This window comes from Aplidium turbinatum, chromosome 8 (assembly GCF_918807975.1).
Source record: "Aplidium turbinatum chromosome 8, kaAplTurb1.1, whole genome shotgun sequence".
NCBI lineage: Eukaryota > Metazoa > Chordata > Ascidiacea > Aplousobranchia > Polyclinidae > Aplidium > Aplidium turbinatum.
In genome coordinates this window covers 5,723,998-5,751,464 of record NC_137479.1, presented here as the reverse complement: position 1 = coordinate 5,751,464, position 27,467 = coordinate 5,723,998, and the positions used below count along the sequence as shown (strand labels likewise).

The following is a 27,467-nucleotide window of genomic DNA, read 5'->3' as shown; positions in this document are numbered from 1 at the left end:
TAAAACTGGTGGCAAGGATAACCTGTGTGAAGCATATAACATTGTGAGCATGAAATCTTTTAAGAAGCAATTTAAGCTTCGTTTTCACCAGAAGAATTTTAGTGGTGAGTATAATATCAATTCAGTTTATTTGTTTTTATTGACGAGAAAGAAAAAAACTTGTACTTTAAACACAATAAACATAGATAGAAAATAGTTTGCAGAACAAGGATAACAGCGCAAGACCAAGAGACCACCCAAATCAGCTGCCACCCATACTATAGCAGATATTGATAAATTGGTGTAATTATTTGAATCTTGTTTATGCTTGACTTTCAAAATTTATTTATTTTGTTAGGATATGCAGAAATATTAAGTGTGCAACTGTTCTATTTTAGGCTTTATGATCGCTGTTAGCAAAACCGAGAAAAAACATTATTGAAAGCGTTTTTTTACATAATTTTACTAGGCTATATAATTTTACACTTACAGTGCCAAGCCCAAGTACTGGTACCAATAAACAACTGTTTAAATTACAACACATGCACGTACGTTGTAATGTACAGTCATCGTACATGAGAGGTTGTTCAGCTTGGATATCACCCCATGTGAATGCACATAAAGAGCGATAAGTTATTATTTGAATATTTTTTATTGTCTAAGCTTATGCATTTCTAAACCAATTTTATTTGCAGAAGAGCCATTGGTGTTCAATAGTGCTGATCTGCCAGATGTGAAGCAAAACGATCTTTTAAAAGTCAATGCTTGTGATGAAAGTGCATCTGACTACTTATTAGTCCAGGTATGATATGCTTTGGTATAAAGTCAAAAAATGAGTGACTTCACTATTGTAGGTTTATTTTGCTGGTAGTTTAACTATATAACCTACTTAAACTGTAAAGGTAAGGATTTTTTAGCTTAAAATATTACAGTTAAAAAGATTATGTATGTTTTAATGCATTCAGACTAATTGTTTTCAGTGTCGTTCATGTAGATACACTTGGTGATTTCTAGTTTAAGAGATAATATGGAAACAAATGAACTTAATCCAGAGTTTGTGAAAGAAATTACTTTCGTTTAACATCACTTGACAAAGGCTGAGACATCGTAATAATCAAAAGAGAACAGAGAAATTGTGTTCACTTTAGCAAGCGGTTTTTGATCAAGTCTTTTAGGTCAAGACCTTAAAGGATGGATTGCCAAAAGACACTGTCAGCGTTGAACAAACTTTTGCCAATTCTTTTGGATTGAAAGTTTTTCAAGATGTTTACATTGTCCAAGTGGAAACTGAGGTGATTCTTTTTTATTAACCACAAAATTTAGAATGTTGTTTCTAGCACTAGTTGCATCATTCATCGGATGAAAGTGAAAGCAACAACAGACAGGTTGATTTATTGCTTCACTGATGTTTTGCTCACCATGACCAATTGACCATGCGCATCCTCAAAACGAATAACATACAAAATAAAATTTACAAAGTTATATACTGCAGTGCGATTGAAGGCAAGAAAAAGTGAAACACACATTATTTTAAACGTTGGCCAAAGATGTGTGAGCAGTTACTTTCCACGTTAAATTATGCAAAAACTTCCAACATTAAACATAAATTCGAAGCAATGGAGACCAACAGAAATTCGAGACGTCAGTGAAGCAATAAACCATCCTGTTAATTGTTGCTTTCACTTTCATCAAATGAACGTTGCAACTAGTGCTAGAAACGATAATTGTCTTCATGAACACTCAAACTTTTCAGTATTCAAATTTCAAATTCAGAATGTGTCAATTGTTTGGATTAAGAGCTGTCTGATGTTTTAGTTTAATTTATCCTTTTTTGTACTTCTATATATTAAAATGACCCATGCTAATCAACATGAATTGGAGTGTTTTATTATAGGAAGTCACCATAGATCTGTTGGAAGTTGCGTTCAAGGATCAGTACATAAGCAGGAGTGATATGTGGCGAATGAAAAAGGATCTGGTTAATTCCTGCACTTACCTGGATCAATATCTGCAATATTCTGACATTCGTGCCCAGGTAATTTATACAAACAAAGATGAGGGAATTCCTTTTAAAACAGTATGCTGACTTATTGGGCTATTTTTTTAATTCTATTGAGCTTGACCCAGGTCAGCCGTGGCAGGTCCATACCAGGGGGAAGTACGCCACCGGGTGATGTATAAAACCAGGAATCGGCTGCGTCCATTTCAATATGTATATGTGGGGTCTGGCTCCCTCATCGGCCTGCGAGTGCGGTGCAGAGAAACAAACGGTTGACCATGTTGTTCTTCAATGCCCCATTAACAAAGCGCCAAATGGATTGCATGGCATAGCAGAACTAGACGAAGCTACAGTCACCTGGCTTTACATCACCTGCCCTGGCATCTAAACAATCCTGTCTCACACGAAAGAAGAAGTCCTATTTTTACCATGTTTTGGTTTGTGCCTGATTTTTTTCGATGCAGACTAAAATAATTGTGAAGTCGCACAATAGTACATTATTGTAATAGGTAAGTTTTCAATAATGTTCTGTTGTTGATTGCATAGGTCAGCGAATTATGGGTGAACAGCAGCAAGGCCAAGTGTGGGTACATTAGCGACAGCACGAATGTTGTGCTACGATCATTCACTGCCAAGGTATATGTCTTCATCCAAATGAGCATGGAGATGTGGGACTATGATGCTTATGGCTACCTGCAATTCGAGAGGGCAGTTAATGGCTTCTTAAAGGTAAAAAGTAAACTTGTCTTTCACCCATGCGTTATAATCGGTGATGACAGTGTTATTCATGCTTTTTAAAATCCTAATTTCAGTAAGTCTCCTGGTTAAGTTGTGTTTTCTCATGAACAGTTTAACAAGCAAGATCACTGACCGTACCTTTTACGTAGGCGTTATTTACCAAGTGGAAAGAGAAAAAGTGTTGCCATGAGCTGACTCTGGTGCTGTTTTCAAGGTAAAGTTATTTTCATGAGTGTCACTCATATTAAACTTGCAACAGTTGAAGTTATTTATGGCTCTCTGAACCTCCTGAACTGCACCACTGTGCCCATTTTTAGGTATTAATTAATGTATTTCTTTGTAACTTATTTTAAAAGTTTTAGTTTTCCAAGGTCGCGCAATGCTGCAATCAAAGTGCAAGTAGAACATACACTGACCGAGTAGTTTCGTTTTTGAGTCATTGCATTAAAAATTGGTCTTAAGACATACTGAATTGGTTATTTTTCAAATTTTTACATTGGAATCGAACACACTAGGTCCACAGCAGAACATTTTTGTGTTAGCAAGGTAATCCCACGTGAAGCTTCACTTGATCATGTCTCAGTCTTCTCTTTTCTGGAGATTTGCTCACGATGCATTGCTCAGCTCAGACGAAGTCTTTCATCTCATGTTGTTTAGACCATTTTTTATTAAAATTCCATTGAATAGAAGTGCTTCGGACTTTAAGGAAATATAAATTGCAAAGAATGAGTGTTAATGGTTTACAAAAGCCAATATGAGATGTGTAACACCTAATATGAGATGTAGCGAAAGTCAAAAATGTGATGATCATTGATCAGAAATGAAAAAACAAAAAAACAATCATCTGCTGAAAAATAAAATGACAAAACTTTTGCCTACACCAAAATATCGGCAATCCAACCAAGATATTGCTTCGATGGCTCGTGTTGTAGTTCAATCCCAGAATGTGTCTGATTGTCATTGATCACAGTTGCACGCCTCTGCTCTTTATCATAATATATTAATTCACCATTGAAAACTGCAGAACTTTCTACGAGACTAAAGATATCGGTGATTTTCCTGACAAGGTTCAGGCGTCGGTGCGAAAAAACTATCGAGGGCAACTGTACCTTGATTTCTACAAATGTGTCGTCCAGACCGAGAAACTGGAGGACTGCACCCCCCTGCTCACTCAGCTCAAGGTTTTGTTTCACAGTGAGAAACAAAGTTTTATAAGTTTTCTACAATTTTGTTTGTTTTTTTAGCAACTTTTTTTCTGCAAATATTTTACATTTTTACTTTTATATTTTAGCGCAATAAAATGATGTTTTCTATTGTAAGTTTGTGTAAATTTTAAAACAGATTAATTTTTATTTTACTCATTCCAAATGCTATTATCAATGTCATGCTTTGTGGCTAATGTTAAGTTTTTGAATGTTGACTTGAGATAGCTGGGAAAATCACCCGAGGTTATCTAGCAAAACGTAGTCGTTGACTTTATTAGTACATTTTACTTAGATATTTAATTATTCAGCTTCCCAAAGAGCTTATAGATCTATTTTAACGTTAATCTCCGAACAGTAGTTTGTAGAGGTGAAGGTAATCTAAACAATACTGCAGTCGGCTACTTCTCTTTCATACATTACACATATGCCTGTTACGTTACCAATATGTATGCATCATATTTTGTAGATTATGATCAACTGACACAGATACCTGGCTGCCCGAAAGGAAGGAACTCAACTTCTTCTGAAGGAAACTTCCTGGAAGCCATAAACATGTCGCTCAATGTGTTCGAGCAGCACAACATCAACCGAAACTTTGACGGGACTGGACAAATTGTCGTCTGCATCACACCAGGTATGCTTTTCTCGCGCCGTAAATGTATAACAAGGTTGTTTTTGTATTCAGTAACACTTTTTGTGTTAAAGAATGTTCCCAAAAAAAACACTCAAAAATAACATGCTGTTCCAAAGCAATGACACCAATTACAATTCATTGATGTTTGCTTCTCTTCAAGTGTGATGTCTGATCCTTTTTTTCTGTCGCTTTGAATTGTAAACTACTAGTCTAGTCTGCACTCTGTAGTTAAGCCGAGCTTACGCACGATTATCGTACTTTGATTTGAATTTTGCTTTCGAGTAATAGAGCCTTACCGTGATGACAATAGTGTAAGGTAAGATTTTCAACAGAAAAACCTAATTATCGTCCACAAACTACCGCTGTTTCGCGAAACCCCGGTTTAAAACGAACTGCTATGGGTATTGGGTATCAAATAAATAGCAGTGCAAGATTCGAATATCGATTTCATGTAATGTGCAAATTGTTGGTATGATGTTAGGGTGGGAGTTCCGGTAAATGATGCTAGTCTACTTCTGGAAGGGTGAGGTACAAGACGTTTATAAAGTTTAAACAATGCATGGAATTGCAGGGAAGTTTTGTAAATGACAAGAATCATTTCTAGGTTTAGAAGCCTGTGACGTTTTCTTCGTCACAAACTGACCGATACTTAAGTTACACACAAAAAGCGTTATGACGTTTTCATTTACGTTGTTTTTGGCAGGTGTCGGTGTGTTTGATGTTGATCGGGATTTGACGATTCTGACAAAGGAACGAATGATCGACAACGGGATTGGGAGCGATTTGATATGTTTGGGGCAACACCCACTACACGCTGTACCCCTCTTTAAATTTCATCATAAGCCCCCAGATTGGTGAGTTGTTTTTTGCTTGCATTTTGCATTGATTTATTGTTTGCAAACATTAAATCAGTACAAAAGGAACGGTTTTCTTAGCTAAGATATACTCTGCTGGGTTAACAAAACCCCCTTTACCTTTTTACTTTTTTTCAGGCTTCATTTGCAAAACTCTTCAGTGATCCACAAAATTTCGAAAACTTTTTCCCAACCTGCAGAAAGGGACTTCAACATCCCTCATTGGATTAACCACAGCTTCTACACTTCAAATCCATTCACAGACAAAGGTACTATTAAATCAATTTAGCGTTTTAGTCGAAGCTTTTTGCTTAAACTAAACGTTATGATGCAGTGTTGACACGTTTGGTTTAATACTGAGATTTATTTTTGTGTTTTTGTTAAACGCCCGGTGCACGAGGTGCACGACTTAATGCCGCGGCCCGAATGATGCGGTCCTTATGCCGCAACGGCAAGGACGCAAAGCTTGAGTGCGCAATGCACGAATGAAGCAAGGCCCGAATGCCGCAAAACCTGAGTGCACAATACATGAATCACGCAATGCACGAATCACGCAAGACCTGGGTGCACCATGGCCACCTGGAGATGCGGCCGGATTTGTCACATTTTGCAGATTTTGATTACAGCTACTGCTAGTGTTTGACTGACATTTTTTAAGATGTTTTTACTTTTTGCGGTTTCCTAATGACATAAAACTTTTTTGTTGCCTTGGGGAAGCAGCAGCAAATGAGAAAAAGCAAGTTGAAAAACGCTAAATCAGACTGTTATTGAAAAATTAACAGTCTGACTGAAATCTTCGAAATCAAATTTTCTTTGTTTTTTAACATGTGAGGATGTTAAAACCTATTGTGTCATCTGGGGAAAAGAGAAAAGAAAGCGTATGTAATGAAATTGCGCTCTTCTGATTCGCGTGTGTGACGTCATTATTATTTTGTTTCGGACGCAGGCATTCTTTCTTTATTGGTACACGCGGTGTTTTGTGTTTTCAACTCGTTGCAGTCTTGAGTTTGTTAGCTGGTGTTAGGTTCCTATGTTTACAGAGTAATGATGTTCTTTTCTGTTTACGTATGTATTTATGTTCTGTATTTAGATATCATACTTTTAAGTTAATTAAAACTTCAGTAAGTGAAATGTCTGGTTATTGTAACAGAACAATTTAATTAACTTATTTGAAAATGGAAAGCAAGTTTTATAAACCTAACGTCTTCAAGGCTGATCCAAGTTCTGCGCAATCCAAGAAAACCTGGCTACATTGGTACAAACAATTCACGGGATTCTTAGAAGGTACACCGGATGCGACTGATGTGGACAAGCTAAGATGCCTGATTGCGCATGTAGATGCCGACGTTTATGATTATATTAGTGAGTGCGACACGTTCGACAATGCAGTCGCTACACTACGTGCTCTTTATGAGAAACCTATCAACAGTAGTTTCTCACGCTACCAATTGAAAACTTGCAAACAAGAAATAAGTCAATCGCTAGATGACTATCTACAAAAGCTAAAAACGTTAGCGAAAGATTGTGATTATAGACAGGTGACGGCAATAGAATATCGAAATGAAGCTATATGCGAAACGTTCATTTCTGGTATTGTCTCTCACGAGATTCGACAGCGTCTTTTGGAAAACAACACGCCAGAGACCACAACGCTAGAAGCTATTTTCAAGCAAGCTCGTTCCCTAGAAATTGCTCATCGAAACTCCGAACAATACGACAGGCCGTTTGTGTCAAAGCCGATTTCTGAGTATCATGATGAACCCAGTACTGCTGCTATTCCAAACCAACTTGCGGGTAGTTCCAATCAATCCAGCTTCAAATCAAAATGTGGATATTGTGGAAGTTTTCCAAAACATGCTCGGTCGCTGTGCCCTGCCAGAAAAGTCAAGTGCTACAAATGCAACGCTTACGGACACTACGCGGTGGTTTGTCGCACGAGTTGGAAGAAGTCTTCTGCAATGGAATCGCTCGCGGTGGTATCATCGTCGGAACCAACAGGAGACCCCCCGACAAAGGTAAATGTTAGAATTAGCATCAATGGCATTTGGGCTAATGCATTAATTGACACCGGATCCAGTTTAAGCCATGTGGATAAAGAGTTTGTTCGAAGGCATAATCTTGTAGTTCACCCTCAATCATGTAAAATTGGAATGGCGATAAAAGGAAAAGCGTCAAGTAGTCAAGGTTACTGTCAAGTAAACATTGAACTCGAGCAACGCAAATATGTTGATGTCAATCTGGTGATTTTAAAACACTTACTGACTGACGTAATTTTGGGACAAGACTTCTTAAAACAACACGAGTCAGTAAAAATTGATTTTGGTGGAAAGGAACCATTACTTCAGCTTGGCGCTCTAGGAAAAATTAAAACACCTCTCATGCCACAACTTTTTGAACATTTGACTGCAGATTGCAAACCTATTGCCACAAAATCAAGAAAACAATCTATTACTAATGAAAAATTTATTGGAAATGCCATTCAAACGCAACTAGCTAATAGAACAATTCGTCCAAGTACCTCCCCATGGAGAGCCCAAGTTCTTGTTGTGTCTGGGGAAAATGAAGAAATTCACCGGAAAAGAATGTGTGTGGATTATAGCCGCACAATTAACAAATTCACTGATTTAGACGCTTACCCATTACCCAATATGCAAGATCAAGTAAACAAAATTGCCCAATACACGTTCTTCAGCACACTCGATCTCAAAAGTGCCTATCATCAAATTGAAATTCCCGAAGCTGATCGCTTGTACACCGCTTTTGAAGCAAATGGTCAACTGTACGAGTACAATGTCATTCCATTCGGCTTAACTAACGCGGTGCCATGGTTTCAAAGAATTATAGATGACATTATTGATCGACATTCTTGTAAAAGTACTTTTGCTTACTTAGACAATGTGACAGTGTGTGGCAAAACAAAACAGGAACACGACGAAAATCTGCGTCACTTCCTGGATGTTGCTAAAGACTGCAACCTTACTTTTAATGAAAAGAAGTGCAAGTACTCATGTAAAACAATTGATCTTTTAGGGTATAGAGTTCAAAATGGAACTATAATTCCAGATCCAGAAAGAGTAAGGCCCCTCCTTCAAATGCCTGTGCCCCGGAGTACAAAGGCTCTACGACGAATTGTCGGGTTATTTGCGTACTATGCACGTTGGATACCAAAGTATTCGGATAAAATAAAGCCTCTAACGGAAACAGCATCATTTCCATTGAATCAAGATGCTGAAAACGCGTTTAAAACCTTAAAACAAGTGTTGGCGGACGCGACGTTGCAAGCAATTGATGAAAATTTGCCTTTTTGTGTTGAAACCGATGCGTCGGACGTAGCACTGTCAGCAATACTTCAACAAAACGGTAAACCGGTTGCATTTTTCTCTCGCACCTTAAATCGCCATGAAAAGCATCATGCAAGTGTTGAGAAAGAGGCCACGGCAATAGTGGAAGCTGTTCGAAAATGGTCGCATTTTCTCCACGGCCGTCGTTTTAGCCTCGTCACCGATCAAAATTCGGTAAAGTTTATGTTTGACAACAAAAATCATGGCAAAATTAAAAACGACAAAATTCTCCGATGGAGAGTTGAACTTTCACAATTTTCTTACGACATTATCTATAGGCCTGGGACTTTGAACGTAGCACCAGATGCTATTTCAAGAGCATATTGTGCCAGCACAGCAGACACTACACTGTACGAAATTCACGACAAATTATGTCACCCAGGGGTGACAAGAATGTTTCACTTTATTCGTATGAAAAATTTACCGTATTCAGTTGAAGACGTTCGACGTTTGACTGCTAATTGTGAAGTATGCTGTGAAGTAAAGCCACGATTTTATAAGCCACCGAATGCTACTTTAATCAAATCTACCCAACCGTTTGAGAGACTGAACATAGATTTTAAAGGCCCGATACCATCAGTTTCTAAAAATCGTTATTTTCTTACTATCGTGGATGAGTATTCTCGCTTTCCGTTTGTATTTCCTTGTGCTGATACCAGTGGCGATACTGTGATTTCATGTTTGCATAATTTGTTTTCGGTATACGGTACGCCTAGCATTATCCATTCTGATAACGCCAAAGCGTTTAAATTTTCTAAGAGGTTAAAAGAGTACTTGAGAAATTTGTCTGTTGCGACTAGTTTCACTTCTGTATATAACCCCCAAGGGAATGCTCAATGTGAACGTTACAATGGTATTGTGTGGACTGCCATAAAACTGTGTTTAAGATCGAAAAATTTACGTACTGCCCACTGGGAAGCTGTGTTACCCAAGGCTTTACATTCGATCCGATCATTGCTTAATACTGCCACAAACGAAACCCCTCACGATCGCTTGTTTAATTTTTCACGACGATCATCGTGTGGCACTTCTGTCCCGACTTGGCTCGAAGATGGTCCTGTGTACGTTAGACGGCATGTGCGTAACAGTAAATATGAACCCCTTGTTGACAGTGCCGAGATTCTCGAAAGTAATCCGAATTATGCCCGTGTACGTTTCGAAAATGGTCATGAAGCCACTGTATCTGCCAGAGATCTTGCCCCCACAGGACATTCGTCTTCACCTCCGTCACAAGATGGCGTGCTTGAACCTGATAGCATGGGAGTTAGCCCAGCAGATAATAGGCCTACCGACTTACCGCTCGCCGAAGTTGACGACTCGCCCAAAAAGGTTGTGAAAGCACAAACTGAAGTGGGTTGGCGATCATCAAGAGAACGTAAACCTCCTGATAGGCTATCTTACTAAATGTGTTCTCTTTAAGCTACCGTGTTATTATATTTGCTATGTATTCGCTATTAATATTCTCACTATTTTGGTGGAGGAGATTGTAATGAAATTGCGCTCTTCTGATTCGCGTGTGTGACGTCATTATTATTTTGTTTCGGACGCAGGCATTCTTTCTTTATTGGTACACGCGGTGTTTTGTGTTTTCAACTCGTTGCAGTCTTGAGTTTGTTAGCTGGTGTTAGGTTCCTATGTTTACAGAGTAATGATGTTCTTTTCTGTTTACGTATGTATTTATGTTCTGTATTTAGATATCATACTTTTAAGTTAATTAAAACTTCAGTAAGTGAAATGTCTGGTTATTGTAACAGAACAGCGTAAAAATCTAATTTTTAGAAAATTTATTTAAACGTTTGCCAAAAGTTAGAAAAACCTGGAAATTTCTGCAAAATGTGACAAATCAAGTCGTATCTTTAGGTGGCCATGGGTGCACAATACGTGAATGACGCGAGACCTGAGTGCACAATACGTGAATGACGCGAGACTTAATTATTTCCTAATAAAATCAATTGTTTTTTTGAATACGGTAGTAATTTCAATTGCCATGGTAGCAATGTTAATTTTAATTTGTACAAATTGTTTTTTACAATTAACGAAATAAAGATGAAAGTATCACTGTCGGTGCAGATCATGTGGTTTATAATGTATATGTCAGGTATTATCACTCGTGAAATTCCATCAGGAGTGCACTCATGAGGAATTCCATTCCAGGATCAACGAACATCAAGTACATCCCTCGTATTCACGCTCCTCTCAAGCCACGGAGAGCAGGAAGGAGGATGCCGAGTCCCTTCTCCTCCAAACATGTCGATCAAGAAAACGACGAGCTTCCTAGCGTGCAGCAAATCAGTTACGCTGACCACGACAAGCAGGTGCCTTGTTGACGCACAATGCAACGTCATTGAAAGAATTGTGACGTCATATTCCATAAGTAGTTGTAAAAATTTCGTTCTGTGGAATTGCTTTGGTTCTGGTTGTGATCAATGGTTTTCAATTTACAGAGGAAACCGGTTGATTGTATACCGGTTAAACGCATAAACCGTTTTATCGTTAACGGTTTCTAAATCCCAAAGTTCATAAGATGATCGAATAATTTTATTCGGAAAACTGCATATATAAGTTAAGCAGCGCATAATAAAAGCTTGAGGAATTGAGTATGCCATTATTTGGTTTCATCTGTACTTCGAAAATTATGTTTTAACACTAAATATTTATATGTCAAAAAGCACTATTAACCACTGTATGATGCATTGTTTGCTTCTTTGCCTAAAACTGTTTAAGCATAAAAGTTAATTTCTTGCATAATTAAATTGTTTGCCATAGTGCTAAAATAAACATTTCCATTGCTTTATCAGATTTTTGGATTTCACAAGCCGTCACCATCTTCAAAAGAAACCCAGAAACAAAACCCTTCCACAAAGCGGTCGGTTTCGGAAAACATGAAGAAGAAAATCCCGGTAGTTAGAATTTGGGATGAACATGGGAACAGGGTAATTGTAGGATCGGGTGGTTGGGTGGAAGGGTGCTTCATTTTTATTTTTCAACATTACCAAACAGATCACCACTGCCTTAGTGCCTTACGTTCCACTGCCCTGGGGGTTTACTAGCACATGGTATTGATTTTTGTTTTTAGATTTTGCATGCATCACCATTTTGAAATCGCAGATATTATTTATGTTACTTTTGTGATTTTTCTCGTATACAATACTTTGCGTATTTTTTTAAAACAAAGGTTCACTTAACATATCTTTTTTAATTTTTGTTGAGTAGATCTGTTTTCAGTTAATGATCATTGTAGCTCAGTGTTTTCTCAGACATTGCTTGTCATTGCGTACTTATGAGTGAAGCACAACTTTTGAAAAATAGATATCTTATTCGTCAGCTAACACAGATGCAGTCACCGGTGTTGACAGTTTAAACCTTTCGTCTGTGGTTGTCTGGTTGAAATGTTGTTGCATGCACTATGTCTAGTAGGTAGGGAAGCTGTCCCCTTGAAGTGGATTGCTCGATTTTAAATGCCAAGAGTTCGTCTGTTTCTGTTGTGATCTTGCCTTTCTTAATTGTAGTAACGTTTGTAGTTTTTTTTTTAACTTACAGTATGTCTATCATCGATTCAACACGCCTTGGGGGTCTTTTAATTATCAGTTACCATTAACAATATGTCTTGTAATTTCAAGCAACCGCATATCGTCCGTTATTGTTACTGATTGACGGTTTAACTGACTCATACAGCCACTTTGCCACTTTGCTACAGCCACATTTTTATTCTAGAATTCTACCTCAGAAGCTAAACGCAGTCCTACCCGACCTGTCCACATCCCCTTCTGTGGCACACTCGGCCATATGAAAGCTCAGGAGGGAATGGCTAGTTCCTTAGGAGCTGCCGGGCATTTCGAGAAACTTCTTGCTCAAAAGCAGGTACAGCTAAAGCTTGTTATTTTGTAGAAAGCCATTCTGCATTCACGGAGCATCGAGTGTTGTACTCTTGTGATTTCATCTTTAAAATTAATACAGAAAGCTAAGTTGGTTGCACTTTTACGAAACAGTTTTGCTTTTTGAGTTCTCACAATGTATATTTGATTATTTGTGTTAGAAATAGCTTATTGCGTCGCATGAACATTATAACAACGTTAACTTGTTGAAAAAAAATTCAGAAAAATTACAGTTTCCAGAAAAAAGTTAAACTAACTAATTTTTAGAAGGAAAACCTTGAAGTTCGCCCCGTTATTGGAAGCGCAACCACATCCCGATCAGCTCTTCTGGAAGTCCGGAAGACCACTTCTGTCTCCAGAAGAGCTCTATTCAATCCATTCAACCCTGCTCTCATGTTTGCTCCTTTGACGGCGAACAGGAGACGTTGGGTTCACACTTACCCCAGAGGACCCCAGGGTGAAGCGCTTGTGCTGCATCACCGAAATTCTTCTTCCTTCCCTTCAAGAGCAAAGATCACCCGACAAGATGATCACGTTGACGAGGATCCGGGATTGACTCTTCCTCTTGCCGTAGATGGGATGTCGCCTCATTTCAACTCTAACCTCAACGTCGGATCACCTTACAGCGTCGGGTTAGCAGAGAGTTTAATATGATATTTTGTTATGCGAATTTCTTATGCGAAGCAACTGTAATCGTTTCAGCACGGAGCGCAGCTGGTTTTCAATTGACTGATGATTTTGCGACTTGATCAGGATGATTTCTTTCCAATGTCCAGTCGCTTATAATCTAGAATAAGTTTGGAATGAATTTAGATTCCAATAGTTGAATAATCACAATATTCAAAAACTACTTGCAACTTTTTCAAACACTCTGTTTACTTCTTAATGCGCTTGTGTTTTGGCCTTATGCAACAAGTGTCGTAGATAAACCCGTTCATCCGTAACCGTTCCCTAATAAACAGCATCATTTAGATTCAGCACCCAACACACCATCCAAGGTAGTTTTGATGAAAGCTCTTGTACAAATATGACATCATCAGTGGGTTCCAATACTTCCTTGAAGGGAACGCCGGCCAGCAATGCTGGTTTCATGGATCCGAGTCCCGCTGAAGGTTTCGCATCGTCGAAAGGTTGGCGTTTTATTATTAGTTTTTGGTTTGTTTTATTGTTCCAGATGGTTCGATGTCTTGTCCATCAAATCAACGGACTATATCTCGGTTTATTTCTATTTAAACAGCAAATCACTTATTACGTTGACTCCAAGTCTGCATGATCAATGAAAATAAGGAGAGATTTGCTATCTGGGATTGCATTACGTTGTAGAACTTGTAGTTATTGCTGGGTGTTGTAGTTGTGTTGTGTGGTGTGGCAATGATTCTTAAAGTGATCGGTGTTTGTTCTTACGTTTGCTTTATTTTGTAATTAGTGCACCGCCGTGCCTTGCTTCTGTGATTGCATGCTCGTTCTTCTGTGGCACTTAACCAAGCTTACAAATCTTGTTGTGTTTGAAGTGAATGCTCACACTAACCCCCAACAATCCATTGGCATTTGCTTTATCCTTGAATTTGAAAACATGCCTCTAAGTGGACTTGTATGCATCAATGCTACCCAGTTGTTGACTCTTGACCAACCTACAAGGCTGAAGAGTGAAGATTGCAGGCAATTTATAGAAACGAAGAAAATGCATCTGATAAGGTGTGGAGCTTGCTGTAAAACCTGGAAACACGAAAGCTCAAAACTCACGATACTCGACAAAAAAAATATGAACATTACACTTACACTAGAAGAATTTATAAACTTGGCAAGGGCGTAGGACACTGTAGAGAATCTTTCCGATGCTATCTTACAGTTTGCAGCAGGACTAACATTCTTCATTACATTGCTGCCTAACCAGATTTGTAAACGCTAGCCTGTGATGAAACTTGCAACGTTGTGGGTGATGTGTGAGCTCGCATCTCTGTTGGTGCTTGTATATATCCATCGTGCTTGTGTATTAGAGCTTGCTATTATCCACCTTGCCTAACTCCAAAACCCTTTCATTGTGTGTTCCTCTTTATCGGTTCAACCTCTTCTACTTTTTGGTCATTCTCAGGCATCCGGTGCGACAAACCAATATCGAGCTATGGGCTCAGTTGGATGTGGGGGATTGCGGGCGACATCCAGTGGACACCCGAAACTTACACCGGCACGTTTTGTTTTGCTTCAACAATTTGTTTGGTCTGAGATTGTTTTAGCTTCACTCTTATGTGGCTTCTTGATGCAACGTGGTTAAGATTTTCATTCTTTGCCACTCAAAAGCTGATTTTTTTTCATCGATCCAAATCACTTAAATTTTTTGGTTTATTTCTTGGTGAAATATCAGTGTTCAATTATTGTTTATTTGTTCAACTGACTTCGTATCTAACACGGTTTGTGTTGATCATCCATCAAGATGCGACTCAGTTTAAACTTAATAATAATAATCATGTTTTTATTTGCGCCCATTGCGATAACATACAGTACACTGTGATCACAGATGCGATACAACAGACGACAGGAAGCAGCGAAGTGACATTTATTATAGTCTTCGGGTCAGCTGCTCCCCTTATTTTGGCTGCCATTAAGTGTCTTGCCGAAACGCAGCCGCGTGCTCTGGAGCGGTGTCGAACCCATGTCCTTTCGAACGTCGTGCAGACGTTCTCACCACTCGGCTACGCAGCCGACCATGTTATTGTTAACCACCACACAGATATCTCCATGATAAAATATTAAGATCCCATCAAACAAACCGACTGGTAACTAAATGGAACGTTTTTGGGATATAAAAAAAAAATTTCCCCGTTGTCAGCTTAGCAGGTACCCTTAAAATTATTTTGACACCTTACAAAGTATATCAGCACATTTGGTTAGGTTTTGGATGTGTAGCTTCAATTTGAAATGTCAGATTTTGACTCGTAGTTTCATACGGTGACTTCCGTACGTTCAAATCGTAATTTTAAGGCAGTTTTTAAAGGTATTCCGCATTGGTGCACTGTGTTATAACCACCGGGTAGTGCAGTCAAAAGTTTGCCAGCTATTTTTGCAATTTGGACAATTGCGGCAAATTTGACTGAAACTTCAAGAACAAATAGTTTTCTCGACAAAAATTGTTTCACTTTTATTGCATTGTTTGCAATGCGATAGACCTTTGTAAATGGACTTGTTTGACAGATTGAATGTGAGATCTGACTAGCTCCGATGCCTTGTCTGAACAGGCGTTGTAAGTTGTGTTTTGAAAGATAGGCCTTCCAGAGTCATTATACGTCTATATTGAATCTCTGATAAATGGATTAAAAGATCTGACTGCATTGCATTCAATTGTAAAACTCTTCCATTGGAAGCAACGCGTTAAGTTTTTCATAGATAAAGGACATTTTTTCTAAAAATATGTCAAAATGTAATTATTCAAGTAAATGTTGCACTGTTATCACTCACATGATCAGTTCGGTTTGTTGTTCTAATGCAATGCAAGAAATCCAGAGGTCCGACTATTATAAGTTTGGAAAAAAATTGATAGTTTGGCATGTTATTTCACCGCTTTTTGGAAAGGTTTTTTTTTCCACAAATTCTAACGTTTCGTTTCTGAGTCGCATCCTTGTCTAGTAACGTGTCATTTTTACGTCATGTAAAAATTACAGATGTCATTTTTCGTGTTAGCTTTCACATAACTCACGGTGAATAGATCCAATGAAGTCTAACAGTAGTTGCTATATTAGCTACCTAGTTGAACCTTAACTATCTGATACAAATGTAATGTAAATGGATTCATCTGTCATGCTTGCTTTTTATTAATCTGTAGATCTTGCGAAGTTGTGCGCGTCAGTGTCACTCCGATCGAGTCACAAACTTCATGTCATGCTTGTTAAGAATTTACTGCTGTAACATTGTCTCGAAATCCGTTCAAAAGTACAAATTTTGATTGTTAAAGAAATTATTAAAACGCTTTTCTTACAACCTTTCTTGCTAGTTTTGACTATCCTATTTCAAGCACAACAACTTAATCTTAACATTTCCATTTGAATTTTACAGGGCTAGATTGGAAGTCACTGAAATGCCCCGCTTGTCTTCCCATTACTACCGACTACTCCCCCCAGCAAGCCCACCTGCAGAGCAGATGTACCGAGCAGGGCTACACCATCGTTCCAGACGAAATAAATTACAGCAATGATGGAGGGTCCGTACTTTTGCTTACTCAAATGCAACAATCGTATCGTTGTTTTATGAACTTTGTTATATACTGATGATATATTATGTATGTGTGCCTTGTTTGGTTTTTATAGTTTACCGACATTGAATCAATGCAAAATCGACGGGATTTTGCCAGTTGGGAGAGGGATGAGGACGGTTTTTAATCGGACGATCAACAGTGTGTGAGGTTGAGCTTCCTGTTAAAACCAGGGCTGTGGAGTCGGAGGGTATTGTGGTGCGTCCGGAGTCAGAGTCATCCAGTTATAAACCGATGATTTGGAGTCGTGTATTTCTCGCCCAATTCCACAGCCCTGGTTAAAACAATTTCTATGTGCTATTTGCGTTTCATTGACACTAAATTATTTCCTTTCACACTTCCTGTGGTGCATGAAGCTGTATCTGGTATTACGTTGAGATTACGTTTTTCTACGTCTTTTTTAACCCAGGAACATAAGTGGCGAACAAACGAAAATGCGCCACGATTCGAGCGAGAAGGAAGGTCGAAGTTCGATGGAGATCTTTCTAGAGCTTATCAACCAACGTCTCTGCCATGGCTTTCAGATCATCAAGCTCTCCAAAAGAATGAGGACCACGGACAGTTCAAGCAGCTGTGCCACCCTCACCAGCCCTAACGCCAGCGAAGGATCATTCCGTTCTTTTGCAGCAGGTTCAAGCCCCTTCTTCACCTCGTGTAAGTTTCAATGAAGTTGGTTGGAAAACACTTTTGTGAATTTGTGCAAACGTTGCTTTCTGCATTGAGAAAGAATCTCAAAACTTATCAAACTTGATGTGTTCAGAAAACATGCGCTGGTTGACGTGTTTTATTCATATGTTACTAAAGTGGATATATGACATTTATTTTTATCATAACCCCAATCATTGACACCAGTGAAATGAAAACATATTTGACACTAAGTTGTCTTCTTTGAACAATGCGGTTTCTCCTTTTCTTATCATGGTAGAGAAATGCAAGTCTTACTGGTTGACCGTACCTCGGGTGCATACAAGTTGTCTTATGACAGAGAATTTCCTGAAATTTCTACCACTCCTATTTGAATAAAACTCAAAATAACCGGCCTGTCCTTAGAAGGAATTGTTAGGCACGGAAATACACGTCAATGTGGAAATTCATCGAGTGCACATTGCAACTCCTGTTAAAAAAGTAAGGTCTTTTTCATATCATCATCATCAAGATACTTCGTACTGTTGTCCAGCATTTGAAGCTGCTTGATACGAACGAACCATTGACCTTGGTTATTATTAAACTTGTTCAGCATTCGGCACTGTGGACAGCTATGACGGGTTGTCTAACGTATATATGCTGAGTCACGGTCGTCAGTACCACATCCTCCGCCTGTCTACCGACGAGGACAAGATTGACGTCAAGATATTCAAACCAAAGTACCGTCTTCGATTTATTTTTGTTTTGAGCTTTGGTTGTTCGTGAAGAATCGCTTGTCATATCCAATCACTTTTCATACAATAATTCTTTTTATTATTTTTTTCTTTGTCACATGTCACACACTTTGTTATTGTCACATACTTTGTTGCAACGACAAACAGAATTCTTACTTTAAGGTAGAGAGCCCCAAATTCATTTTAGTCACGTTATTAGGGGTTTTATGATGTCGGTTTAGCAGCTCAGTACCTTTTGCTGAGATAGATACCTTGGACACTGCCCGTTTCATTTAAGTCGACAAGCAAAGCCTTTGATTGCATCAACATTATGTTATCAGAGTGCTGGTGCTCGTAATGCAAAAACTAGATTCACGTTCAATTAACGTACCGGATTGTTTTCATCTTCTGGGCTACGTTCTATTGAATCAACCCATTAAGGGCTTCAAATCAGATGCTGCATTGAAGATAGAAACACCACAGTTTCCAAAATGCTTTTTAAACATGGGTGTAGTTTTTGTATTTTGGTCTTTCTACTTGCTCTCAACCTCTTCGCTCTATTTGTTATTAGTTATACAAAAATCCTAACAGTTGTTGTTTTAAAAGGCACCCATCCGCTACGGTGACAGTGCAGTACAGTTACATGCTGTGGCCCAAGACGCGAGCCCAGTTTCAAGTCGCCATGACGTCATTCGCCCATGAGAAGGTTGAAGATTATTACTGGAACCATCTTGACATCTACGTGTGTGACCCTGACGACAACCACTTTCAAATCAATGTAAGTTGCTTGATATTTGCTTTAAGTTCATATTTTTTGCTTTTTTTGGCGTTATCAACAATAAATACTGCAGAATTATTTTTAAACTAACATTTTTTGACGACGAATTTTTGTTTTGTATTGCAATTCAAAAACCACAGTCGCAGTGTTCTACTTCTAGCATGAGCGAAACCTTAACTTTTATATCTTACAACCACTTACACCACCACATCATGCAGCAATTGAAATCTTGGCGCACGAAGTTCGTGACGTTGGCTGCCCCTGCCAAGCGACTTCGACAGCTCAAAGCAGCGAACGAGGGCAACCGGGAGGCGAAGCGTTATGACGTATTCGAGGGCTGTGGCTGTACCAGGTTGGTGTTTTATTCAACTCTTTACAACGTAATAGAAACGCTTCAATGCTGATTTTCTATAGTTTCATAGAACTTTTTCTTCATGCTTCAGTTATAGGCATTAATGAATGAACGTTCGGTATGAAAATCAACATATTGTGACGTCTACGAAACGTCATATTATGTCGAATCGAAGGTTTTACTGTAGACCAGGGGTCACCAACCTTTTTTGCATGCGGGCCACTTTGGCACTAAGGAGAGCTGTGGCGGGCCGCACTAATAAAATTTTAGGTAGGTTGACTCTTATACTAGAAAAGAGCGCATTACGTACCCAGTATCCAGCGTTACATGTTGTTAATATTTGTCTTAGAATACCGCAGCAACAAAATTAGTCGAACAACGCTACTGCCAGGCCAAGCTCCTTTAACTACACTTTTGACTTCTTTAACAATGTCTGATAAACGAGGCCACTTATTTTGCGCACTTAAACCGAAACGAGCGGTTTCATCAGAATATTCATCGCCAAGCAAGAGTGGTGTCGTCACTTCGCTTCACAAAAGATATCTTGCAATTAACAGTTTCAGTAAACAAGGAAATGTTTGGCACATCGCAATACAGGCAACAATAGTGACCTGTAAACATATCAGCAAAAAATAGGCTCCAATAACAGGGAGAAAAAAACAGGCACCATGAAACAAACGCTTGTGGAAATCACCGAAAAAAACGTTTCTATCGTAACTTATGATCTAAAAAGTTCGTTCCCTCTAAAAAGCAATGAGTTGGTTTTTCATCTTTTTTGAGAGAGCCTATTAAACCGTCTTTCCTTGATTATATTAGACAACTGTCACTTGCGATGCTTATCAGCATGGCAAGAATTGTCGATTAACGACATTTTGCAGTACTAAGCTAGCCTGAATATTTTCATAATACAACCAGCAAAAATCTTTAAATTTATATATATAATATTTTGCCAATTTATTGCAATTGAGTTGGCACACCGACCTATTTTTCCAACAAAAACTTGCATAAAGGGAACACTGCTCGTGAAACACAATAACGGTGAAATGCACACTAGTCTTTACATGACATTTACAAATTTAAAATAAGCAACCCTGTGCTCACAGACAATTTCGAAATTCGAAAACAGACGTTTTAATCAACCACTGGGACAGTGTGGCTGGACATCGCATTGCAATGACTTTAAGCGACCCCCACCTAGAACTACAATCTGATTGGTCGGTCGGTGGAATCGTATGCGAAGCGAAAATATGCTTCCCGGAAAGTATTTTATACATTCATGCTCTGTAATTCCTCAAGAAAAGTAATTTTAGTTATGCTTGTACGCTGATAGCTTCCGCGGGCCGCACATAACAGCGTGGCGGGTCGCATGCGACCCGCGGGCCGCCAGTTGGTGATCTCTGCTGTAGACCAAGGAAAGGGATATTTATTCCCTTTCAAGAAGCAGTCCTGTTTGTTTCGTGGTTTTCAATGCAAGAAATACAGGTTACTACTTTGTTGCTGCTTTTTTCTTTCATGCAGGTGATTCCTTATTTGTTTATGTAACCATGGTCAGTCGGATAGAAAGGTCAAATAAGATGTGATTTGAAAGATTAAAGTTGGTTGTGTTATCTATAAGATCGAATCTGGAATGAAAGCACTGAAGGCAATACATACCATATATTGTTTTTAAAGAAATATTTATTGTGTAGTGATTGAAACTTACGTTTCTGACAGGTCGCATGAAACGTGTTTAGAAAACGGCGAATGTGCTGCTTTGACGGAAGGTTTTGTTCGATTTCTTGAGCATCTCAACAAATTCAAGAGAAAAGATCAAAACTCAAGAAAATCCTGGGTTGGTTAAACACCTGACGCGTATCAATGCACCCATTATTCTGTGACTCTTTTATTGTTTTCAGACCGTAAAGAAACGTAACTAACGCACTGTATTTTCGTTATTCTACCAGTTTAACGTTTTCAGAGACACTCAACCATAAGATGGTTTTTGATTCTCATGTAAATTCAATAGTAAACTTACTACGATTGTTTGATGGACTTTTGTAGGCTTGATGTGTTGATAATAATATGGCGCACTCCCTCATGCTCTAGAAGTCGTTTGCAAGTTTCTCTGGGAACCTTTCCAAATCATATTCGGTTTCCTCTTCATCTTGCGTGCACGGCTCCAACCAAGCCACTCCCACTCCTCCAATCCGACCAACTTCCAGTACTCCCACCAGCGAAAGATCAACTCCTGTTCGCTCCATTACGGACACTCCTCCTGCTTTCTTCAGCGGGAGTCTCATGCATGGAGTGGATGCGCAGCCTGTTCCTATAAAGGTAAATGTGATCTTCAAACTTAAACGCTCTTTAATATCAAACTGAGACATCGAATTCAAAAGTAACTTTATTTTTGGATTAACATTGAAGTTGAATTACCTGTAGTTGGCTTCTACTTCTCGTGTTTGAGGCCGCCGCAGGTCACGTTGTTATATCCAGGTGCAGCAGCCAATGCATTGTGTATTCATCGAGCGTTGTTAGGTCCACATATCTATCCTTGGGTCGGTATACAGGACGTTGGTAGATAATGTGGTGTGCAGTCTGAATATCTAAGCCACATGCACAAGATGGTGACATGGAATATTTGATATTGAAGCGGCCCACCCCAGTTTGCAAGCGATTGAGCTTCACTTTAAACCATGGCTGAAACATGCGTGATGGCCACACTAGATCGATTTTAGAAATTTATGCAAACCCATATTTAGTCACAGTGTCATACCACGCAAGGAAACACGTAACTTAACGTTGTTTTACAGTCTACAAAGGATATCGTTGGAACCGGTGCTTCCCCCTCATCCGAGGCCTGTCATCTGTCAACCAACTCTGAGATGTCTGAGATCATAACCGCCATGAAGAACTTGCAGTAAGTTGGTTGCACAGGCGCCCGTTTCCGCCGAGAACATGAACCTAGGTTTCAATCCCGTAAGCATAGAGCCTCTCTTTGCGAACCTTTCATATCAGCTTTGCTACTTTTCCAGAAAGTGATGTTGTCTGGAAAAGTATGTCATTTGCGAAATCCTTCAAGTGAGAATCCCTTGTTCTCCGTTTCTCGGCTGCACTCGCTGAGACATGAACCCGCATCACCTGATCATGTTAAAGCTTTGTTCGCAAAGCCTGTCGGAATGTGTTCTCCATACCTCAACCGCCAAACATTGGTCTCTATGGAAGACAGAACGATTGTTGGACTCTTTGAGTGTGCGCTTCAGCAACGCATTGCAAGACAGCTCTGCATGTCTCCATTCACTGGCGCTAAGTAGTTCGCAGTTCGGTAGTTCACAGTTCTACTCCAGCGCGGAGTAGTTCACAGACAACAACACTTTAACTAACGGACACTTCAAACCAATAATTGTGGTCGTCAAGACTATGTCAGTGATTCAAGACCTCTGCGCGTATGCGAAGCTGCAATGAGTAAGTGTCTGTAGTGTCTTTCTCACTTAAAGATTCATTTTCAGTAAACCAATACCTCCGGTTGTCAGGGTGTTTATGACACATAGCGTGTTGCGTTAAGGATGATGCTTGCAGTAAACGCTTGTTCATGAAACTCTAATCGGGTCGCTTTAGATCGGGCTTGAGTTTCTTCCCTGAGCAAACCGGTCTTCCCAAGTACACCTTCATCAGTCTCGAGGCTGTCCACTGGGCCATCGACAACATTGAGGAGGTGATGACCATCAAGGAGGCGTGTGCTCATTTCGAGGTGGGCGCTTGGTTACTGGTTTGAAAGCAATTGGTGCAATCGGTAGTTGTTAAGTGGATTTGAACTAAACTCGTTGATTTGTCTTTAAACAATTATAATGCTTGCTCTTGTCTAATACTGTCCAGTGCAGATAGTTTTAATATTTGAGTCACATGGACTGGTAGAATATTATTGCGTGCATGTACTGATGAGCTTAATTCGCCACAGTCTCTTAATTGCAGTGTTTTCCGACGAAATACGTCATGCGTGTCAAAGATAAACTTAAGTCTCCCGATACGCTGTCTGTCGGTTACTCATATTTACGACAAGTTGGTAGCTGCCACTTCGAACCTTAGTAAACTCTTGGTTTCAAAGCTTCATGTTTTGATGATAAGGAACGATATAGTATTTTACTGATCTATTTCTACCGGTGTTACAGATAAACTGGTGTCGTCTTACATTCCACAACGATAGCTCTGTGAATAGTTGCTTGTTTTTTTTCTCAGCGCATGAGGTCTTACGGCTTGATAGCAGAAGTATCCCGCGAAGGTGCTTCCGTATTCCGATATGGTTACCATCTGTACAACGTCAAGGACAAACCGCAGAACTTTGAGCGTAAGTGTGCAAGAGGAAAAACTTGATTCATATTTTGAGAATTCGAGTTTGCGGTTTGCACTAGCTTTCGGAATACAATTTCCTTCTCATGTGCAATGACGAGACTTGAGCATAGGCAATGACTTGATTCATATTTCAAAGAGGAAACTTTTATTAATAGCTGGGCTATCCTGGCTTGTATATCATTTGATAATGGGATTTAATTACTTAAAACTTTCTGGCACTAAGGCACTGCAAGGGATATTTTCACCACACTGAAATCTGCTGCCGTTTTCGAGCCATTCTTTAATATCGGTCTGGTACAACAATATCAGATCCACTTTGCGTTTGAAATGCGAAAATGTCTTGGATTCTTCACAGTTGAAGATCCCACCAGTTACCAGTACCACAGCTACGTTGATCAGGCTCTTGACGGGATGCAGAACCGATGGTTTGAGGTGTCGATCAAACGGAGCGACGTGGATGAAGACAGCGATCATCATCATCTATCCTCCAATCTCGACTTACCGCACGGAAAGTCTGGAGCTTTCTATGTCACTCCAAGAAGAGCTGGGTCCAAAGCGAAGAAACTGAACTCCTCGTTGCGGGTAAAGTAGCATCACAACATAGAAGTGTGGCTTGTTTGAATCTGAGTTAATATTTGATGTTCGAAAGGATGCTGGTTCGATACCGCTCTAGAGCGTGTGGCTGTATTTTTAGGAGAACACTTAAAGCCATGCCTGAAGGGGACAGGAAGATTGGTTTTCTTGTTTTCCCGTCCGTTTAATCTAAATCTTCAACTACCGGGCTAAACCTGGATACCACGAAAGGGGTAGTAATACTTGACGTTGTAGTTTACATCAATAAGTGTTTGTTCCTCATAGAACAAGGTGGTGAAGATGATATTGCAAAATAAACTTCGTAACAACCGGACTGAGTGGTGCCAGATAAAGCATTCCTCCGAGACCAGGGCCGGAATGCACACCTTCATCTTCTGCTTCGAACTTCAGTGGATGGTAGCGACGGCTACTTCCTTATTCAACTTGGTTAGTGACTTCGTATATATACATTCCGTCGGACCATACTTGCGAGTGGAGTAGGCACAAACGTCACAGTTAGACTCAAAATGACATGAGTAATCATAGATTATGTGTTGGAAATAAATTGCAGAGATCAATTGTAGCAATTGCAAACAATGTGGTCAATGCAGCAAGCTGAGCTGAACCAATTCCAGCAAAACTAGCATGGGCAAGTTTAGGCATATTTAAGGTTTCATGTTGGATAACATTCATCAGGCGCAACACTTAAAGAAATAATATACAGGATGTTCATAAAGTCCTGTTACAATTTCAGTTGTCAACATTTTGAAATTGTAACAGGACTTTATAAACATTAAACAGTCTGTATAATATTATAACGGAAATTCTAACCCTCAATAAGGTTATACTTATTTGTAGCATGGGTTCTTAATTACTTTCTCTAAGTTTCTCTAAACACATTGTTGTTGCGTTCGATTTTCAATATGACGACAGTTGAATATAATGACATAACAGACTTAACAATCCGCCGTTTATTGCATTATCCGCTCATAGAATAAGTTTGGTTCTCCTTTAAAAAAATTGCTTTTTGTAATTCACCTCATTTCTTTTTAGCATTAACTCAGTTGAAAATCGATTATAGAATATTTGCCGTTTCTCCTCGAGATTTTGCAGAACTTGGTTCAATAAAACTTTATGTTCACGACTAGGAAAAGATTGCGCGCTGCTGATTTAAAGCAATGTCAAGTTTTGACCTAGAAACAAGTCTTAAGGCTTCATCTAATGGACCAGGAACATTTAATGTTTTCTTTACATCATTTCAATCACATTTTGATTCACTGTGGTAGGGGATCTTAAGATTATTTATTTTTGTGTCTGTTTTATTTGTTTTCCTAAAATGACTCTTCTATCTTCCTCCCAGCTCCAAACTTGGTTCCGAGAAGCTCAAAGATGCGACCTATACTTCTGCCCAGTCCCCCTCGATCCATTTGCGTTTCCCTCCACCGGGGTCACGGGACCCCTAAGAAGCCCCCTATTTGTACCCCTCAACCTAAAAGACCTTGATCAATCTTCTGTGAAGTTTCAAGGTTTGTGAAGTTTCAAACACAGTGCAGAACATGAAGTTTACTGCTCCAGGCTTCGTGTTCCTAACCCACTTATCTTGATATTGACGACCTGGTGATCTTTGACCCCTTGCTTTCGCGGGCCCCTTGCTGTTCTAGACCAGCTGCACCTTCACTTGTTTCGTTCTTCCGCTACCATTCATTTTTCATATACGTTTGCAGCGAAGCAGAAGTAGTGGTCAGCGGTCTGTGAAGCAATGCATCGCAACGAAAGCGAAAACCTACAATTCTCCCACTTGGAAATTTTCTTAAACGAATCTAAATCAGTTGTGGTGTAAAAGAATAGAACGCCATAGAATGTTATAGAACGTTACAACTAGTAGGAAAGCATGGTTGGGTTGGTCCTCTGATATTTTTGTATGGAAGCCACCTAGCTAGTTTCTGTTTCATTGCACGGTGATTACATGTATTCCAGGCCTAACAATAATTTCGTCGCTCAATTACTGCACTTTTTCCTTTTTTTGTCATTAATTTGGAAAATAATTGAGCAGGAATTTTTGTTGGATGCCTCAATCTAGCCCAGGCCTGCGTTTGGTGTGGTTTTGAACAGATGAAGCATCTTTGATTTTTTAACACTGGCGTTTACCTCACTTTGACTTTATGCACAGAATACAAGCAAAACGGGGACATATACAGGAACATGATAATAGAATTCATGGAAGCGATATTAATGAAGTGAGTTGTGACGAAAGAGCTCAAGTAACCTGCTCGTGATTTTTTTAGCTACTGTACTTAAAACATTTAAGATTAAATTACTGCAGATAGTGCACACTGCACACCGTTTCGGCCTTCCAGCCTCCTCAGTCTGCAGAAAGGTACACTGCAGAAGGTACACAGGGTATTAAATTAAATGCATTTAGCTGGTTCTATTGGCGATGGCGCAACTTTACAAATGGCAATTTAGGTGAGTTAACTTCTCAACATCAGTTCATTTGCTAATTGCATCATTCTTTTTTCTAGGTTTGGATTTCTTCGAGATTTGTCGCATGACGAAGGTATTGACCAATCAAAACACAATTCAGTGCCCCAAAATTACATTCATTGTACGGGCCAAGTCCTGGCCCAAATACCCATCCATTCACGGACCGTTCAAAGGAATTCGGTCAGTTTCAAGTCTAGGGTGGGCCATAACCTAGGGGACCATGCATCGCGACCTTCAACCCCGAATTGCTTTGAAGCAGGATTTGCTGTCACTCAAGCAGAACTGGATGGAACCGGATTTTACTGGTCTTTTAATTACATGCAGACTAAACGATGGAGAACTGCTGCACTTGACGACTGCCCTCCAGCGGACTTGGAAAGAGATTTCGTTCAATTTTGCTCGAATTCAGATTTGCGTTTATTTAATATTTTTGAAAATTTTATAACTTCCTACTAAAGTAAATAAAACATATGAGAGCAAATGCTGTGCACTTTCCTTCACGAACCTTCATAAATAACAAAGCCAGTCGAAGTACTTCGAAAACGTAGTTCCGTTTCCAAGTAGTCTACAGTGGTTTGGTTTCCAGCAGCCTTGGGACACGCAGTGTGTCAGATCCGAAAAAAATGTAACCAACTAATTTTAGACTTTAAAATCGCCCTCTAAAAGTGGATTACCTTCAATTTTAATATCACTGCTGGAAACTTACTGACGATAGCAATAGCCTACAA

General features: G+C 39.3%; 1 protein-coding gene across 4 annotated transcripts; it reads left to right on the top strand.

Annotated features, from left to right (window-relative positions):
* On the top strand, positions 1-27,220 carry LOC145775653 (GATOR1 complex protein DEPDC5-like). Of its 4 annotated transcripts, none has more exons than XM_082586982.1 (31): positions 1-104; positions 675-781; positions 1,155-1,271; positions 1,874-2,014; positions 2,525-2,707; positions 2,866-2,930; positions 3,741-3,910; positions 4,388-4,555; positions 5,259-5,409; positions 5,548-5,678; positions 10,905-11,065; positions 11,549-11,650; positions 12,465-12,611; positions 12,893-13,257; positions 13,598-13,755; positions 14,718-14,810; positions 16,673-16,817; positions 17,278-17,522; positions 18,106-18,232; positions 18,833-19,004; positions 19,223-19,356; positions 21,070-21,187; positions 21,445-21,669; positions 22,146-22,252; positions 22,951-23,083; positions 23,569-23,677; positions 24,038-24,264; positions 24,541-24,702; positions 25,616-25,781; positions 26,426-26,492; positions 26,778-27,220. In XM_082586982.1, exons 1-31 carry the CDS (start codon positions 50-52, stop codon positions 27,193-27,195), a joined length of 4,869 nt encoding a protein of 1,622 aa, XP_082443108.1. In that variant the 5' UTR covers positions 1-49; the 3' UTR covers positions 27,196-27,220. The 4 variants fall into 4 exon arrangements, with proteins under 4 accessions (XP_082443108.1, XP_082443107.1, XP_082443109.1 ...); XM_082586981.1 differs by having other exon boundaries at positions 21,442-21,669; XM_082586983.1 differs by lacking the exon at positions 14,718-14,810 and having other exon boundaries at positions 21,442-21,669.
* The last annotated feature ends 247 nt before the right edge of the window (positions 27,221-27,467 follow it).

Coding starts and splice junctions, on each gene's coding strand:
- LOC145775653 (XM_082586981.1), top strand. CDS start 50: ATGAAATCTTTTAAGAAGCAATTTAAGCTTCGTTTTCACCAGAAGAAT. Junction 5,410..5,547: donor CATCATAAGCCCCCAGATTG/GTGAGTTGTTTT, acceptor ACTTTTTTTCAG/GCTTCATTTGCAAAACTCTT. Junction 11,066..11,548: donor ACGCTGACCACGACAAGCAG/GTGCCTTGTTGA, acceptor TTGCTTTATCAG/ATTTTTGGATTTCACAAGCC.